General features: G+C 50.7%; 1 protein-coding gene and 2 non-coding genes across 3 annotated transcripts; 2 read left to right on the forward strand and 1 right to left on the reverse strand.

Annotated features, from left to right (window-relative positions):
• Positions 1–6888: 6888 nt before the first annotated feature.
• On the reverse strand, positions 6889–18657 carry LAT (linker for activation of T cells). The gene is made up of 14 exons (XM_038763508.1): positions 18411–18657; positions 18250–18310; positions 17186–17294; positions 15882–15918; positions 15398–15441; positions 11851–11917; positions 10610–10674; positions 10320–10346; positions 10080–10125; positions 9781–9881; positions 8221–8271; positions 8013–8075; positions 7684–7761; positions 6889–7306 (listed from the first exon to the last, which is right to left on the reverse strand). Exons 3-14 carry the CDS (start codon positions 17292–17294, stop codon positions 7302–7304), a joined length of 693 nt encoding a protein of 230 aa, XP_038619436.1. The 5' UTR covers positions 18250–18310; positions 18411–18657; the 3' UTR covers positions 6889–7301.
• On the forward strand, positions 9466–9538 carry TRNAV-UAC. Its single transcript has one exon. It is a non-coding gene; the product is annotated as a tRNA-Val (tRNA).
• On the forward strand, positions 9550–9621 carry TRNAG-UCC. The gene has a single exon. It is a non-coding gene; the product is annotated as a tRNA-Gly (tRNA).
• Positions 18658–19562: the final 905 nt, after the last annotated feature.

Raw genomic sequence — 19562 nt, forward strand, 5'->3', positions numbered from 1 at the left:
CACAGTCTTCATCCCCATGGTATTTGTTAAGCACTTACTATGTGCCAAGCACCGCTCTAAGCGCTGGGAGAGATACAAGGTAATCAGGTGGTCCCACATGGGGCTCACAGCCTTAATGCCCATTTACAGATGAGGTTACTGAGACACAGAGAAGCTAAGTGACTTGCCCAAAGTCACACAGCTGACCAGTGGCAGAGCCGGGTTTAGAACCCACAACCTCTGAGTCCCAAGCCCGGGCTCTTTCCACTAAGCCACGCTGCTTCACGGAGTGGTTTCCTGTCTGCAGAAGTGCTTGGGAGAGCACAGTACAACAGAGTTGGTAGACGGGATCCCTGCCCACAGGGAGCTGACGCTTTCACTGTGTGTGAGGGGGAGGGTTTGCTGGGGTCCCGCTAGACGGGATGAAGGTCTCTTACTGGAGAACCAGTTAGGGAATTCAGCCGGATGGGCAAGCTCAGCAGGAGTCCTGAAAACTAACTAAAAACTAACGTGGCCACTGAACTTGGGCAAATCACTTAACTTCTCTGTGTCTCCCAGTTTGTCTTGTCTTATTTCTCTATTTATTTATTTAATTTACTTGTACGCATCTATTCTATTTATTTTATTTTGTTAATATGTTATGTTTTGTTCTCCGTCTCCCCCTTCTAGACTGTGAGCCCGCTGTTGGGTAGGGAGCGTCTCTATGTGTTGCCAACTTGGACTTCCCAAGCGCTTAGTACAGTGCTCTGCACACAGTAAGTGTTCAATAAATACGATTGATTGACTGATTATGCCGTTGAGTCCTGTCCGACCCACAGAGACACCACAGACACATCTCTCCTAGAACGCCCCACCTCCATCTGCCATTGTTCTGAATGACACAATCAATCAATCAATCAATCGTATTTATTGAGCGCTTACTATGTGCAGAGCACTGTACTAAGCGCTTGGGAAGTACAAATTGGCAACACATAGAGACAGTCCCTACCCAACAGTGGGCTCACAGTCTAAAAGGGGGAGACAGAGAACAAAACCAAACATACCAACAAAATAAAATAAATAGGATAGAAATGTACAAGCAAAATAAATACATAAATAAATAGAGTAATAAATATGTACAACCATATATACATATATACAGGTGCTGTGGGGAAGGGAAGGAGGTAAGATGGGGGGCTGGAGAGGGGGACGAGGAGGAGAGGAAGGAAGAGGCTCAGTCTGGGAAGGCCTCCTGGAGGAGGTGAGCTGTGTCATTCCCCTCCTTCCCCTCCCCACAGCACCTGTATATATGTTTGTACCGATTTATCACTCTATTCATTTTACTTGTACATATTTACTATCCTATTTATTTTGTTCATGCTGTGCATTTAGCTTTAATTCTATTTGTTCTGATGACTTGACACCTGTCCACATGTTTTGTTTTGTTGTCTGTCTCCCCCTTCTAGACTGTGAGCCCGTTGCTGGGTAGGGACCGTCTCTATATGTTGCCGACTTGTACTTCCCAAGCGCTTAGTCCAGTGCTCTGCACACAGTAAGCGCTCAATAAATATGATGGAATGAAAAGAAGAACACACCTAGATTCCTGGTTTCTCAGCTTCTCCCCAAGGCAAATCTGTCTGTCTCTTGCCCGTCTGTCCTCCTTCCCCCCACTTATGGCACTTAGAACAGTGCTTTGTGCATAGAAAGTGCTTAATAAATGGCATTATTATTACGGCGGTAGAGCCTGAACTCAGCACTGACTTCAGTAGGCAGAATTCATCACAACTAAGGGCTGAGGGGAGGCCATAAACTCCACCCCACCATTGGCAGCTACCTAATGAAGTGAGGCTAGGAGGGGACCCCCCTCTCCCACACTTACGATCAAACCTATCTCCCCCAGTAAAAGCAGGGTGGCCTACTGGAAAGAGCACTGACGTGGGTTCTAGTCCTGGCTCCACCACTTGTCTGCTACATAACCTTGGACTAGTCACTTCCCTTCTCTGTGCCTCAGTCACCTCATCTGTAAAATGGGGATTGAGACTGTGAGCCCCATGTGGGACACGGATGGTGTCCAACCTGATTGCCTTGTGTCTACTTAGAACAGTGTTTGGCACATAGTACGAGCCTAACAAATACAATGACGATAATAATAATAATAAACTGAGTCACACCCTAAGCTTGGCATGTGTAGACTGGCCCAGTAGCCCCCACCATCCTAGCCATATAAAACCAGGAGAGACCCACAATCTTTCGGGGGGCTTTATGGGGCCAGCAATGCCTTTGGAAAAGGCCAGGGGACAGCAGATCAATCAATCAATCAATCAATTGTATTTATTGAGCGCTTACTGTGTGCAGAGCACTGTACTAAGCACTTGGGAAGTACAAGTTGGCAACATATAGAGACGGTCCCTACCCAACAGTGGGCTCACAGTCTAGAAGGGGGAGACAGACAACAAAACATATTAACAAAATAAAATAAATAGGATATGTACAAGTAAAATAAATAAATAGAGTAATAAATACATACAAATATATACATATATACAGGTGCTGTGGGGAAGGGAAGGAGGTAAGGCGGGGGGGGACGGAGAGGGGGAGGAGTGGGAGAGGAAGGAGGGGGCTCAGTCTGGGAAGGCCTGTGTCTTTTAGACTGTGAGCCCACTGTTGGGTAGGGACTGTATATGTTGCCAACTTGGACTTCCCAAGCGCTTAGTACAGTGCTCTGCACACAGTAAGCGCTCAATAAATACGATTGATTGATTGATTGACCTGTGGAAATGGCAGGGTTTGCTGAGTCCTGCACCAGAAACCAGGGTCCCCAGTCTTGCCTAATTCCACCCCTGTCCTCTTTCCTTTCTCCTCTGACCTCTGCCTTTTGACTTAAAGTTTTATGTGATAGGCATCCATCTCCCCCCAGAAGCCAGGAAGAAGTCCAAGTGTAAAGTTTTGTGCCCACCCTGGGGGCGTTAGCATTGCTGGAATCGGGGGGTGGAGGGGGAAAGTGAGGGCATAGCGTGGCCTCTGAGCAACTGTATCCCCTCAGTCTTCACCCCCTTAGCTTCCAACCCAATACCTGTCCCCTCCTAACAAGAACACAGACCTCCTAGACTCCACTTCCACCATAGATCAGTCAATTGTATTTATTGAGCACTTACTGTGTGCAGAGCACTGTACTAAGAGCTTGGGAAGTCCAAGTTGGCAACATATCAATCAATCAATCAATCAATCGTATTTATTGAGCGCTTACTGTGTGCAGAGCACTGTACTGAGCACTTGGGAAGTACAAGTTGGCAACATATAGAGACGGTCCCTACCCAACAGTGGGCTCACAGTCTAGAAGGGGGATAGAAGGCATAGATGCCTAGGCAGGGGGGGGTCCTGTTACCCCCACCCTCCCCGAATTCATCAGACTGACCCAAACCACATCCACACCAGGACCCCCCTCCTCTCCTGAAATCCAGATGTCCCATCCTCCCCCCTGCCCCTCCTTCAGCCTCAGGCTTACTTTCCCTACAAACCAAAGCGTGCCCTTCCCAAGACCCTGGCAGGGCATGGCAGGACAGTAGTGGGGGAAATACCATCACTATTATATCTATCCTTCATCTCCCCCTCCCCCGCTCCCCACGGGGGTGTTTCCGCTCCCCAGAAGCAGAGACTAAGCCGGATGTGGGGGAAGCGGGCCTCTTGGAGGAGAAGTGCATTCAATAAGGCTTTGAAGTCAGGGAGAGTAATTGTTTGTCTCCTGGAAGGCTTCTCTGGCTAGGAAGCAGTAATCCGATTCTCTGCCAGCTCTCCATCAATCTCACTCCCAAAAGAGCAGCCAAGTTACACGCATGCTTTATATATGATTTATTTTCATCACTTGTCACAGGTCACCAACCATGCCTCCTCTCTGTTATGTAAAGTGTAGTGCCCATTCCATCTTCCTATCCCAGTGGGTCACTTGATGATAATAATAATAATTATTATAATTTTGGCATTTGTTAGGCACTTACTATGGGACAAACACTGTACTAAGCAATGGTGTAGAGACAATGTAATTAGATCAGACACAGTTCCTGCCCCACATGGGGCTTCCAGCCCCTTCCTTCCTCTCCACCTCGTCCCCCTCTCCATCCCCCCCTTCTTACCTCCTTCCCTTCCCCACAGCACCTGTATATATGGATATATGTTTGTACATATTTATTACTCTATTTATTTATTTTACTTGTACATATCTATCCTATTTATTTTATTTTGTTAGTATGTTTGGTTTTGTTCTCTGTCTCCCCCTTTTAGACTGTGAGCCCACTGTTGGGTAGGGACTGTCTCTATATGTTGCCAATTTGTACTTCGCAAGCGTTTAGTACAGTGCTCTGCACATAGTAAACGCTCAATAAATACGATTGATGATGATGATGATGATGATCAGACACAGTTCCTGCCCCACATGGGGCTTCCAGTATAAGAGGGACAGAGAGGGAGGTATGTTATCCTCATTTTGTTGTTGTCTTATGCTGTCAAGTCGTGCCCAACTCATAGCGACGTCATGGACACATCTCTCTCAGAATGCCCCACCTCCATCTGCAATCGTTCTGGTAGCGGATCCGTAGAGTTTTCTTGGTAAAAATACGGATTTCCATTTTACCATTGTCTCCTTCCACGCGGTAAACCTGAATCTCCACCCTCGGCTCTCTCCAATGCCACTGCTGCCCAGCACAGGTGAGTTTTGACTTGCAGCCGATTGCCTGCCACTCGCTAGCCACTGCCTAAACTAGGAATGGAATAGATATGCCTCGGTTTGACTCTCCCTTCCAAAGTCGAGACTGGTAGAGTACTGGAAACGCTCCGGCTGCCACCCTGAGAGATTACCTTCATTTTGCAAATGAGAAAACTGAGGCCCAGAGCAGTTAAAGGATTTGGCCGTGGTCACACAGCAGACAAGTGGTGAAACTGGGATTAGAACCCAGGCTTCTTGACTCCCAGCACTGTGCTTTGTCCAGTAGGCCTCTGCTTCCTGACTTGATACACATGAATTAGTATGAGACCACTTAAGCTAGTGGAATCTTGTAAGTTCAATAAGTAAGCTCAATAAATCTACCAGCCCACATTCATTTTTGTCAACCCATAGTGTTTTATTAGGGCCTTCTCACCCCTTCCGAGTGGCAATGAGCGCCAGTGCTTGTTTCTTTCTAGGTTAGTTGGACTTCTCTTGAGCCCAGAATCCATAAGGCCTGGATAATACTAATAACGAGGGTATTTGTTAAGCGCTTACTATGTGCCAAGCACTGTTCTAAGCGCTGGGGTAAATACAAAATAATCAGATTGTCCCACGTGGGCTCACAGTCTTAATCCCCATTTTGCAGATGAGGTAACTGAGGCAAAGAGAAGTGACTTGCCTAAAGTCACACAGGTGATAAGTGGTAAGCACTCAATAAATATGATTGAATGAATGAATGAATGAATTTATTTATTTTACTTGTACATATTTATTCTATTCATTTTATTTGGTTTATATGTTTTGTTGTCTATCTCCCCCTTCTAGACCGTGAGCCCACTATTGGGTAGGGACCGTCTCTAGATGTTGCCAACTTGTACTTCCCAAGAGCTCTGCACACAGTAAGCGCTCAATAAATACGACTGAATGAATGAATGAATGAATGGTGGAGCCGGGATTCGAACCCACGACCTCTGACTCCCAAGCCCGTGCTCTTTCCACTCAGCCACTCTGCTTCACTCTGCTTCAGCCCGGATGATCTGCCTGGCTGGTTTCATATTAATCCACACTCCCGATAGATTAAAATACGATTACGAAAATACGAAAACACGATGATTACGAAAATCATCAGATACGATTGATGATTAAAAAAAAAAACACGCAGCATAGGTACAGGAAGAAGTAGGGAGAGGAGGTGAAAGAGGGTGATGAACTAGCTTTTGCAATGCAAATGATTGGCAGCAGTCAAAAACGGGTCACCTCACACCAACCTGCTCAAGGAACCAGGGCTGCGGACCCCCAGAAGAGAACGTGGAATCCGTTTCCACTCCCCATGATGTAGTCTGAGGGAGATCCGTCCAGTGAGCAAGAGGCCTGGCCAAGGCCGTAGGTTTGCCTCAGGACGTGGAATCCGTCTCCACTCCCCATGTTGTAGTCTGAGGGAGATCCGTCCAGTGAGCAAGAGGCCGTAGGTTTGCCTCGGGGCCGCTGTAGGTGGCAAGGACAAGAAGCAGACGGATGGAGGGATGAGGAGCAGGAAGGAGAGCTGACCACCTAGAAAAACCAGAGATCGGAAAGTCCTTGACCTCCCTGGTTGCTGCCCCAGCCTAGATACCCCCTAGGGATGGGTAGGGCGGACGGGGGAGGTATCCAACAGGCCAGCAAGGAACCTTGAACCGTAAGGTTTTCTTCCTAATATCATCATAACTCCCCGTTCTTCCGGGACTCCATCTGCTTCCTCCTCCTCGCTCACCTCGGTATCCGCCCCGGGAACGGAAGCTGGTAGCGACCTGTATGACCATTTTAAGTACTTCCTAGATATCCCAGAAGCTCAGCCGGGCCCTTCCTAACTGGATCTCTCCGACCCACCGTGGAGAGCCGGGCCCCACCATCAACGCTGCTACTCTGGGAACGGGCTTCTTGAGCTGGCTCGGACAACTGGGCTCAAGTGCCCGATCGCCTCCTCGGGGCCAGGCAAGTCGAGATCTGGCTATGCAACCCAACGTCCCCATTTGCCATCTCCCACCTGTGAAATGGGTAGAGTAAGTCCAAGTCGCCAACCAATGCTTGTTGTCCTGTCACCCGCTCTCAGATGCATGGGTGTTTGTGTTTGTGTACGTGTGTCCCATAGAAAGGGTAGGGACATGGAGGTTTGTGCCGCAACCCAAAGCCAGGCAGCCTCTCTACCCTTCTCTCACTCCTCCCCCAGTAGGCAGCAGTCAGGGCCAGAAACACTCCGCAAGTGTCCGACTTTATTCAGCTACAAACAGGGAAGGGAAGACCTTCTCCCTTGCCAGAAGGGTTCTCAGGATACGTCAGGCGAAGGTGCAGAGTGTCAGTCCATGGAGGTTCGGGAGAGACAGACAGACAAGGGTGGAGGGGAGGGTGTTAAGGGGCTGGGGAAGCAAGAGTCTTGGCCAAATTTGCAATAACTTAAGAGGCTGGAGCCCTGGGGGCTGATTCTCAGGCTGCTTTCAGGAAGGAGGGCCCAAGCCCTGGTTGTGGGGGTCTCAGGCTGGCCTCCTCGGGCTGACCTCAGGCTGATCTCAGGCTGCCCTTGGACTGGTCTGGGGCTGGTCTCAGGCTGGCCTCCGGCACGGAGCCCCAGATTGGTTGGGGGAGGATGGTCGCTGGAGCTTGTTAGGTTTCAACCTGAAGAAACAGATCCAGAGGTGAGGTGGGGAAGGGGCAATAAAGGAGGGAGGGAGGGAACAAGGAGGAAGTAGCTCACCCACTCACCCTCGGACCCATATTGGGAATGAGAGGGCAGCTTCCAATCTCTGGGGGGAAAAATCAGCAGTGGGAGGGGTCTTTCTCCCTCTGGAAGCCAATGAGGGTTACTCAGAGGCCTTAGGGGGAAGCCAAACTAGGGGAGCCTGGGGGAACCGGCAAGGGAAGGTAGTTCATAGGGAAGCCTCTCTCAAGAGGGAGGGTACGCCGGGGTAATCAGTGGGGATGAAGGGGTGTGGCAGAGTCAAACAGGAGGCACCATGAAAGGGGGGCATGGTAGGGGCAGGGGAAGGGCTCACCCCGGGGGGGTTTATTCCGCTCCTGCAGGTTCTCATAATCTGGTCTCTCCTCCTCGCTCTCACAGTCACTCAAACCCACTATCAGGGACCAAAGACAGGGAATCAGAGCCACAGCTCCAGCTCCCGGGCCTCCCTCCCATCCCGCCACACTGTCCAACGCCTTAACCTCCCACCCCCATTTCCCCTCCTCCTTCTACCCCAACCCCAACTCCAAAGGATTCGGTCCCACCCTGAGACGCTCCCTTCCACATTCTCCCTCCTCCCCTTGGTCCCCCCCCCCGGTTTTCCGCCTTCCATTTCCATCGCTCCTCCTTCCCCGGTGGACTCACCGTGGGCTAAAGGCATCTCTTTTCCCTGGGCCTCCGGGACGTTCACATACTCGGAACTCCCGCCTGGTGGGAAATGATGGAAGGGGGTGGCATCAGGCAGAGGGCCAGGAGGGTCCCGGGGGAGGTCAGAGCCAAGGGAGGTGGGCTCCTCGGAGGGGAGGGGAAGGAGGCAGGAGTGGAGTACGACGCAGAACAGAAAGTCGCTCACCCAGAGATTCTCCTGGCGTCTCAGGAACATTCTCGTACTCCTCAGACACCACTGGAGGAGAGAGCAATCAATCAAATCAATCGGTAGCATTAATTTAGCACTTACTATGTGCCAGACACTGTACTAAGTACTGGAGTAGTACAGAATAATTAGGCTGTGCACAGTCCCTGTCCCACATGGGGCCCACAGTCCTAATCCCCATTTTACAGATGAGGTACCTGAGGCACAGAGAAGAAGAAGAATAACTGAGATATTTGTTAAGCGCTTACTATGTGTCGGGCACTGTACTAAGCACTTGGGTGAATGCAAGCAAATCGGGCTGCCCCAGTCCCTGTCCTCCATGGGGCTCACAGTCTCAATCCACATTTTACAGATAATAATAACAATAATGACATTTATTAAGTACTCACCCCTTTTTTTGATGGCATTTATTAAGCGCTTACTATGTGCAAAACACTGTTCTAAGCGCTGGGGAGTTTACAAGGTGATCAGGTTGTCCTACAGGGGGCTCACAGTTTTAATCCCCATTTTACAGATGAGGGAACTGAGGCACAGAGAAGTGAAGTGACTTGCCCAAAGTCAAGCTGACAATTGGCGGAGCCGGGATTTGAACCCCTGACCTCTGACTCCAAAGCCCGGGCTCTTTCCACTGAGCCACACTGCTTCCCCCCAGAGAAGTGAAGTGACTTGCTCAAGGTCACCCAGCGGACAAATGGCAGAGCCAGGATTAGAACCCAGGACCTTCTGACTTCCAGGATACGCTTGGGAAGCACTTGGGAAAGTACGGTTCAACTGAGTTGGTAGGCGTGATCCCTGCCCACAGGGAGCTTACAGTCTACAGGGGGGAGACAGATATTAAAACAGGTAACAGATGAGGGGAATAGTAGCAGGTAAGGCGATGGACATAAGTGTTGTGGGGCTGCGGTATCGAAGTGCTTGCGAGGTACACAGCCAAGGACATAAATGATGCAGAGGGGAGGGTGGGTAGGGGAAATGAGGGCTTAGTCAGAGTGATGACCCCAGGGATGGAGGATATCAAGGCAGAGAAGACCTTCCCTCCAAACCTGAAGCCTGAAGAGAGAAGAGACGGCTCCACCCTCACGGAAACTCCCTTGCCAAACACAACCGGACCCCAAGCCTCATAGGAGGCACCTGAAGCGACCTCAGCCCTGGGAAGATCTCCCCCAAACCCATAAAGGCCTGGAGCCCAAGCCCTCCCTCACAGGCTGCGACTCGGGTTGTGAGGTTTCCATAGTGTAGCGGTTATCACATTCGCTTTACACGCGAAAGATCCTCGGTTCGAAACCGGGCGGAAACAGTTTTACAGCAGCGTTGGTGGTATAGCGGTGAGCATAGCTGCCTTCCAAGCAGTTGACCCGGGTTCGATTCCCGGCCAACGCAGAGATGTTTCCCCCTTCTAGACTGTGAGCCCACTGTTGGGTAGGGACCGTCTCTATATGTTGCCAACTTGGACTTCCCAAGTGCTTAGTACAGTGCTCTGCACACAGTAAGCGCTCAATAAATACGATTGAATGAATGAATGAATGACCCCACACTCACTGGATGATGCGCTGTCCCGGGGGCCCATGCTGCTGGATGGGAGAGCAGGGGACGGCGGGGGCAAAGACATGGGGATGGGGGAGCCTTCTGGGAGCACCTCGCTGGAGAGACAAAGACCAGACTGGATGAACTCTGTTTTGGCCAACCTTCCTCCCTTAGACTGCAGCCTCCTGCTCCTGCCCCTTTATCCCTCCTCCTGCTCCTTCTCCCTCTCAACCTCCCCCACCATCCTGCTCCTCACTCGGTCCTCCCCACCCCTCTGGACCCATCTGCCTTCCTCTCTCCTCCCCCTCACTCACAGATATCCATCTTCATCCTTATTTTCCTTTGCCTCAGTGAGGGGGCCTGGAGTGGTGGGAAGACAAAGATGGTATTGCGCAGTGCCCCTGGAGAGAGAGGCCCCAGCCCACCTCCTCACATTGGTGAGACACTGACCCTCTCCACCCCCTGCAAAAGGATTGTCTGGTAGCTTCTCTGCTCCATTGCCCCCCTCCCACCCCCCAAATCCCCACCCTCCAAGTCCTTAGGGGATCACGCACTCTCGTTCTCATAGCTGGGCACGCTGTCTGGGGAGGAAAGGAAAGAAAGTTACTGTCAACTCCGGGTATTCCCAGGCATTTCCAGGTCTCTTCCCCCACCTCAGCACCTCCTCCCAGGACCATCCCAACCACATCCCTGGAAATGGACCCTAAACCCCGACGCTTCTGCTCCATCTCTCCCCAGACGCTTCGCCTCATTCCCCCCGCCACAATCCACCATTTGACGACACATCCCCTGCCCCAACCGCGGACCCTAGCCACCACCCTCCCCATTTTGCTCCTTCCCTCACCATTGTCTGGCTCCGGCTGGACAGAGAGATTCTGGAGTGACCCCACCAGATTCTGCGGGGACCTACTGGAGGGTTAAAGATCATTCATTCATTCAATCGTATTTATTGAGCGCTTACTGCGTGCAGAGCACTGGACTAAGCGCTTGGGAAGTACAAGTTGGCAACATATAGAGACGGTCCCTACCCAACAGCAGGCTCACAGTCTAGATGGGGGAGACAGACAAGAAGACATATTGACGGAATAAAATAAATAGAATATGTACAAATAAAATAGAGTAATAAATATGTACAAACATATATGCATATATACAGGTGCTGTGGAGAGGGGAAGGAGGTAACGCGGGGAGGATGAAGAGGGGAAGGAGGGGGCTCAGTCTGGGAAGGCCTATTTTGTTAGTATGTTTGGTTTTGTTCTCCGTCTCCCCCTTTTAGACTGTGAGCCCACTGTTGGGTAGGGACTGTCTCTGTATGTTGCCAACTTGTACTTCCCAAGTGCTTAGTACAATGCTCTGCACACAGTATGAGCTCAATAAATACGATTGATTGATTGATTGATTGGAGGAGGTGAGCTCTCAGTAGGGCTTTGAAGGGAGGATCATTCTCACAGGATTTGGCTAGCAGAGTTTGGAGGAGCACGCGGGGTCATCATCATCATCATCATCAATCGTATTTATTGAGCGCTTACTGTGTGCAGAGCACTGTACTAAGTGCTTGGGAAGTACAAATTGGCAACATCTAGAGAAAGTCCCTGCCCAACAGTGGGCTCACAGTCTAAAAGGGGGAGACAGAGAACAAAACCAAACATACTAACAAAATAAAATAAATAGAATAGATATGTACAAGTAAAATAAATAAATAAATAAATAGAGTAAGAAATATGTACAAACATATATACATATATACAGGTGGTGTGGGGAAGGGAAGGAGGTAAGATGGGGGGATGGAGAGGGGGACGAGGGGGAGAGGAGGGAAGGGGCTCAGTCTGGGAAGGCCTCCTGGAGGAGGTGAGCTCTCAGTAGGGCCTTGAAGGGAGGAAGATGGAGGAGCGGGAGAAGAGGAACCAGCTGGTTGGGGAGGGAAAGCCAGGGAAAAAGAGGCACAAGGGGAGCCACTGGAGGAGAAATATGGGGGCGAAAGGCCCAGCTGGGTTCAGAAAGGGAAGCGGCTGGGGAATATGGAGTGCCAGAGACCCCCAGAGTGGGGAGCGGCTGGGTTTGGGCCAGGTCAGAGGTTATACTCACGGGACCGGGAGCAGATCTGGATGGCTCACGGGCGGATGGGATACCACAGACCAGGGAGAAGGGTTGTCTAGCGGAGGGAGGGAAGACACAGAGTTGGTGAAGACCTCCCTCCCTCCTAGCTGAGGGCCTAGGCTCTGGATGATCCCCTCCCCGCCGGGGCCTGGGGAATGGCAGGCAGGAGGGTCTGTCTCCTCCCCTTCCCCTAGGCCTTCAGAAGAGGAGCTGAGTAGAGTAAGTTAGCCACCAAGAAGAGAAGACGAAGGGTGGTGAGAGACTAAGTGTGAAGGCTGTCTGGTCAGTGGCCTGTACACGTGTGTGAGCCACAGCAGTTGCGGTCCGTGTGTGTGCAGTAAACACAGTGTACAGTAGTCAGGGTGAACTTCATCTAATACCTCGATCTCTCCCCAATCCACAACCCTGCCCTCCCCCAGGGGTGGAGAGAGGAGATCCTGGGGCAGTGTGACATTGTCACTGTGACACGACTAGTCACAGAATCATCAGTTCAAAGCCATATTCAGCACAGAATTGAATTCAACTATTAAATCAATCAGTTTTTCCCTATCAGTCTGCCCTTCCCCATCCTGAATCATCAAAGCCATATTCAGCACAGAATTTAATTTAACTATTAAATCAATCAGTTTTTCCCTATCAGTCTGCCCTTCCCCATCCTGAATCATGAAACCTCTGCCAGGGACCAGGTCTAATTCCCATCCGTGTCTTCTTTTTGCTTGCATTAAACACTTAATAAATACCATTGCCATTACTAGTAATAATAATATAATAATGGCATTTATTAAGCGCTTACTATGTGCAAAAGCACTGTTCTACACACTGGGGAGGATACGAGGTGATCAGGTTGTCCCACGGGGGGCTCACAGTCTTCATCCCCAAGCGCTCACTATGTGCACTTAACTATGTGCTTTTAACTATGTGCACTGTTCTAAGCGCTGGGGTAGATACAAGGTAATCAGGTTGCCCCTCGTGGGACTTACAGTCTTGATCTCCATTTTGCAGATGAGGTAACTGAGGCACAGAGAAGTGACTTGCCCAAAGTGACAAAGCTGACAAGTGATGGAACGGTATTAGAACCCGTGACCTTCGACTCCCAAGCCCGTGATCTTGTAGTAGTAGTAGTAGTAATAATAATAATAATAATAATAATGGCATTTATTAAGCGCTTACTATGTGCAAAGCACTGTTCTAAGCACTGGGGAGGTTACATGGTGATCAGGTTGTCCCACAGGTGGCTTACAGTCTTAATCCCCATTTTACAGATGAGGTGACTGAGGCCCAGAGAAGTGAAGTGACTTGCCCAAAATCACACAGCTGACAATTGGGGATTTGAACCCATGACCTCTGACTCCAAAGCCCGGGCTCTTTCCACTGAGCCACGCTGCTTCTATTCGATTCAATTTGATTCAGTTATATTTATTAAGCACTTACTGTGCGCAGAGCACTGTACTAAATGCTTGGGAGAGTACAATATAACAATAAACAGATACATTCCCTGCCCACAGTGAGCTTACACTACTACTACGATAACAGTATTTGTTAAGCACTTACTATGTATCAAGCACCGCTCTAAGCGCTGAGGTAGATACGAGCAAATCAGGTTGGACACAGTCCATGTCCCACATGGGGCTCACAATCTTAATCCTCATTTTACAGGTGAAGAAACTGAGGCACAGAGAAGTTAAGTGACTTGCCCAAGGAAGCATAGGAGACAAGTGGCAGAGATTAGAAAGCAGGTCCTTCTGACTCCCAGAACAGTGCTCTAACCACTAGACTATGATGCTTCTCTACTACTAGTAGTAGTAGTACTAGTAGAGAAGCAGCGTGGCTCAGTGGAAAGAGCCCGGGCTTTGGAGTCAGAGGTCAGGGATTCAAATCCTGGCTCCTCCAATTGTCAGCTGTGTGACTTTGGGCAAGTCACTTCACTTCTCTGGGCCTCAGTTACCTCATCTGTAAAATGGGGATGAAGACTGTAAGCCCCCCGTGGGACAACCTGATCACCTTGTAACCTCCCCAGCGCTTAGGACAGTGCTCTGCACATAGTAAGCGCTTAATAAATGCCATTATTATTATTATTATTATTATTATTATTATTATTATTACCACTACTACAAGATCATGGGCTTGGGAGTCGAAGGTCACAGGTTCTAATACCGCTCCATCACTTGTCAGCTTTGTCACTTTGGGCAAGTCACTTCTCTGTGCCTCAGTTACCTCATCTGCAAAATGGAGATCGAGACTGTAAGTCCCATGAGGGACAACCTGATTACCTTGTATCTACCCCAGCGCTTAGAACAGTACACATAGTTAAAAGCACATAGTTAAGTGCACATAGTGAGTGCTTGGGGATGAAGACTGTGAGCCCCCCCCAACCCCCGTGGGACAACCTGATCACCTTGTAACCTCCCCAGAGCTTAGAACAGTGCTTTGCACACAGTAAGCGCTTAATAAATGCTATCATTATTATTATAATTATTGTTATTATTATTATTACTTCAGAGACCCGGTCCTGATCGACGTCCAGCCCTCGGTTCAGTGCTCCCCACATGACAATTAGAACCAAGGGCTGGTGGATCTTTGCTTGTTGCTGTGGGGTCAATCAATCAATCAATCGTATTTATTGAGCGCTTACAGTGTGCAGAGCACTGGACTAAGTGCTTGGGAAGTACAAGTTGGCAACATATAGAGACAGTCCCTACCCAACAATCAATCAATCAATCAATCAATCGTATTTATTGAGCGCTTACTATGTGCAGAGCACTGTACTAAGCACTTGGGAAGTACAAATTGGCAACATATAGAGACAGTCCCTACCCAACAGTGGGCTCACAGTCTAGAAGGGGGAGACAGAGAACAAAACCAAACATATTAACAAAATAAAATAAATAGAATAGATATGTACAAGTAGAATAAATAAATAAATAAATAAATAAATAAATAAATAAATAAATAGGGTAATAAATATGTACAAACATGTATACATATAGACAGGTGCTGTGGGGAAGGGAAGGAGGCAAGACGGGGGGATGGAGAGGGGGATGAAGGGGAGAGGAAGGAGGGGGCTCAGTCTGGGAAGGCCTCCTGGAGGAGGTGAGCTCTCAGGTGTGTCTCCTATTCAGCTTTCGTGGGACAGGCTGTCCAGGAGCACACCGGGGCCACCAGCCAGGTAGGACCGAGGCTCAGGGCTCCGGCCCGGGAGACTCCGTGGCCGGTAGCCCCCAAAGCTGGATCCTAGCCCCGCTCCCAGGAGAACAAGGGAAACCACTGTTGGAGCGGGAGGGGAAGGAAGTCGGGCAAACGGAGCCCACTAAAATGACGGGGTGATTAGAGGAAACCCAGTTATCACCGCCCTTGTCTTGCCCTTTCTGTTCTCAGATGGTGAGCCCCTCAGAGGTCAGAGACCTAGTCTCTATAATCACGGGAGTCTTTTTCCCCTGTTCTCAGTAGAGTTCTCTGCATTCGGTAAGCGCTTAATAAATACCATTACTACTATGACTTCCTGTGGAAGAGGAAGAGGCTCTTCTTCTATACTCACATGGGCTGCGTTTGAGGATGACCAAACCACTGCTGTTCTGGGAGCTGAAGGGGAAAGACAGGGGAGGGGAGGGGAGGTGAAATGCCACCTGCCAAGCTACCTCCCACCGTCATCCCAGGCCCCGCTCAACTTTCACTCATTCGTTCAATCGTATTTATGGAGCGCTGTGTGCGGAGCACTGTACTAAGCGCTTGGGAAGTACAAGTTGGCAACATATAGAGGCGGTCCCAGCTTCCCACCAATCCCCGACCCCATCTGCAATCAATCCATCAATCGTAATCACTGAGCACTTATCGTAAGCAAAGCACAGTACTAAGCGCTTGGGGGAATACAATACAACAAAATCGGTCAGCATGTTCCCTGCCCAAAACGAGTTACACTCTCCCTCTCCCTCCCCTCCGCCCACCCACCCCATGGCAGAAGGGCTGGGGGTGGGAAACAGATGGACAAGCTGGGGGACGAGGGGCAAGGGGGGGAAACTCACTTGGTGTTGACTCTTGAAACCGACTCCGAGGGCGAGTCTGCAGAGGGAGGAGGGAAGTGAATCAAGCAATCAATCCACAATACTTATTAAGCACAAACTGGGCAGAGTATTAATCAATCAGTCGTATTTATTGAGCGCTTACTGTGTGCAGAGCACTGTACTAAGCGCTTGGGAAGTACAAGTTGGCAACATATAGAGACCGTCCCTACCCAACAGTGGGCTCACAGTATTACTCTTGGGAGAGCACGATAGGATTAGCGGACGTGACTCCAGCCCTCAAGGAGCTCATGCGCTAGTGGGAGAGATGGACGTTAAAATAAACAACACGTAGGAGGAAGCGGTAGAGTGTAAAGACCTGTACATAAGTGCTATCTATGGTAGCGTGTGAGAACTCGGGGGCTTCAGTGAGAGAGTGCTGGAGAGGCAGCAGGTGAAATATAGCGTGGGGAGATGAGAGGCTAATCAGGGAAGGCCTTCCGGAGGAGGTGTGATTTCACAAGGGCCTTGAAGATGGGGAGTGCAGTGGTCTCAATTGTGAGCCCATTGTTGAGTAGGGACCGTCTCTATATGTTGCCAACTTGTACTTCCCAAACACTTAGTACAGTGCTCTGCACACAGTAAGCGCTCAGTCAAGACGATTGATCGAACGAATGAATGATGGTCCGCCGGATGTGAAGGGGGAGGGACTTCCAGGCAGAAGGAAGGGTGTGAGAGATGAGCACAAGGTACAGCGAAAAGGTTGGCTTGAGAGGAGTGAAGCGGGCAAAGGGGTGGAGTGGGAGAAGAGTGAGAATACGGAAGAGGGACAGAGCTGATTGAGTGTCTTAGGGTCAATCATCAGAAATCTACGTTCGACGTGGAGATGGATGGGCCACCACTGGAGACGTACGGAAAATGCCATTTTCAAAAAAAGGAAGCCAGAGGAAGTCACGGTGGTCACGGGGCTTGGAGATCTCCCCGACAGAGTATTCACAGGGAGCCCAGGAAAGAGATAGGAGTCTCCAAAACAGAAGGGAGAGGGTCTCTCTTATCCAAAGGATCCAGGAAACTCCTAGATAACATCGGGGACACTTGGGCTGGGGCCTGTCAGTTTCTCCGAGGTGTCCGGTGTGGAGCGGTGGGGACAGCCAGGCAGGAACCAGGGCCATGCCCAAAGCAGAAAGAGGAAAATCAGGGCCAGAGTCACGACGCGGGTTAGAGGAGGGAGCTCTTTGGGGTGGGCAGGGGGGGTCCCGAAAGGAGATGGTGGTGGAGATGGATGGTGCGGAGGGTGGTGTCTCCGTAAGGAGAGATCAGGCTCTTACCTGGAAGGTCACGACAGCACAAGCACAGGGCAGTAACCATCACAGTTGGGAGCAGGAAGAGGAGGAGAAAGAGCCAGACAAGTCCAGGGTTCAAAGAGATGGACTCCATCTGCCGGAAGAGGTCAGGAGCCTGGACCCATTAGAAGTGACATTCTCCGGGCCCAGTTCCCCACTCTCAACTTCTCTCCTTCCTCGGCGGAGAGCCTCCTCGGAGCTGAGCCAGAGCACCCGGGGACCGGAGCCCAGAGGTCATGGCTGCCTGGAGCCAAGCAGAGTCACAGAGCTGCCGGGAGCCCACCCCTCCACCCCCCTCCCCGGCCAACTGCTAGCAGAGACGGAGAGGGGTCAGGGGCGAGGTTATGATCTCCCAACAACTCGTTCCTCACTCTGATCCTGGGAATCAGGGGAAGGGATCATTGAAGGAGCAGGAAATGCCTTCTCAGTGGCGGGGGCGAGGTGATGAAAGGACCAGAAGGCGCTGGAGGATTCAGGGGCGACGTGGTGGGGTGGGGGGTCGGAGCAGGGGGATAAGGCTGATCCCGGGACCTGGGGAGGGCGGGAGAGGTCAAGAGTCAGGGCCCGGGAGGTCCAGGGGAGGGAGGGAGGAAGGGCAAGGGACCAGATGTGGGGAGATGGGCTTGAGATGGGCTTTAGAGGGTCCCACCCCAGGGACCCTCTGACCACATCCTAGATTTCGTGTGCTGATGGGCCGGGTCGAGGGGGTTAGAAGCGGAGTGGGGATAAGGTCGTCTAAGGGGGAACCAGATTGGATTTGGGATTCCCTTCCCCTACTTGGCGTCTTCATTCTCAAGGTCTTGGGTTGGGTGAGGATCGTATGGACTCTGGGAGGTCCAGGGCGGCTGGGATGGGAGAGGCGCCCCTGAGGTCTGTAAATTACTAGTTAACGGGAGATGGACTGGGGAGCCCTGGGGCCTACCGGAACGTCAAGGCAGAAGGGGAGCTAAAGTGTCTGGTCATGGGGGGGGCGAGGGGGCAGGGGATGTAGGTCCCTGGGGGAATCAAGATTTTAGGGTAGACAGCCCCTTCCCCCCTCCACCCCATACCTGGTTCTGTTGGCTCCGTCCCCTCCTCTCCTCCGCTCTTCTCCGCGCCCGCGGCAGGAAGCTGTGGTGAGCCCCGGGCGGGGGCAGGAAGTCATCAGGCTCCTCGCACGGCTGCGCACGCCCACTCCCCACCCCCCCACCTTGGCAGGCCCCCCACTTACCAGGCCCGTTCCCACGGGGCGGGAGGAGTGGACGGTGAGATGCCCCAGAGATGCCCAATCTCTGCCGCTGCCCTCCGGACCCCGGTTTCCCCGCCGGTCGGGCGCGTGGAGACGTTCCCTCGTCCGCAGGGGCCAAGGCCCGTGGGGATATCAAGTCCGGCGGCCTCACGGCAGGGAAAGCTGCACTGTTCCAAACTCGGTAGGGTGAGATGATTAGCGGCAACTCATATTAAACACAACTTGGCAAACCCCTGAGGGAAAAGTCCATTTTAGTAGGGGGTCAGGTGGGAGACGGGAACTCTCAATTTACAGTGGAAGCAGCAGGAGGAGGTGCCATATTTCCCCTACGAGGCAGAAGACGGCAAGTTGGGTGACTCAACAGTTTACTGACCTGAATACATATAGGATTTCCAGATAGGTTTCTGTGGGGTGAGTGGAGGGAAAAATTACACCCACGTTGGGCACTGTATTAGAACTCCAGGCCCGGCGTGGCCACGGAGCCCTTAAGATTTGATTTTGAAAGAATCAGCCCCTGGAAGGGGCTAGGAAGTTGAAGGGGACACACTGGGGACTCAATCCACCACTGGAAAATGGATCAGGACCAACACCTCACAGACCTGGGGGTTTACTATCTTAAACTCGATGTGGGAAGGGGCCTTTTTATTTTTTAATGGTGTTCGGTAAGCATTTGCTATGCACTGCTCTACAGTACTCTCCACATCTTCTAGACTGTGAGCCCACTGTTGGGTAGGGACCATCTCTATATGTTGCCAATTTGTACTTCCCAAGTGCTTAGTACAGTCCTCTGCACACAGTAAGCGCTCAATAAATACGATTGATGATGACGATGATGATGATCTTCTAGACTGTGAGCCCACTGTTGGGTAGGGACTGTCTCTATATGTTGCCAACTTGTACTTCCCAAGCGCTTAATACAGTCCTCTGCACACAGTAAGCGCTCAATAAATACAATTGAATGAATGAATGAATCCCCACAGCATCTGTATAAATGTTTGTACAGATTTATTACTCTATTTTCTTGTACATATTTACTATTTTGTTAAGGATGTGCATTTAGCTTTAATTCTATTTGTTCTGATGACTTTGACACCTGTCTACATGCTTTGTTTTGTTGTCCGTTTCCCCCTTCTA

Source organism: Tachyglossus aculeatus, chromosome 21 (assembly GCF_015852505.1).
Source record: "Tachyglossus aculeatus isolate mTacAcu1 chromosome 21, mTacAcu1.pri, whole genome shotgun sequence".
NCBI lineage: Eukaryota > Metazoa > Chordata > Mammalia > Monotremata > Tachyglossidae > Tachyglossus > Tachyglossus aculeatus.

Coding starts and splice junctions, on each gene's coding strand:
- LAT (XM_038763508.1), bottom strand. CDS start 17,294: ATGGAGTCCATCTCTTTGAACCCTGGACTTGTCTGGCTCTTTCTCCTC. Junction 10,675..11,850: donor CCAGATCTGCTCCCGGTCCC/GTGAGTATAACC, acceptor TTAACCCTCCAG/TAGGTCCCCGCAGAATCTGG. Junction 10,347..10,609: donor CCAGCCGGAGCCAGACAATG/GTGAGGGAAGGA, acceptor TTTCCTCCCCAG/ACAGCGTGCCCAGCTATGAG.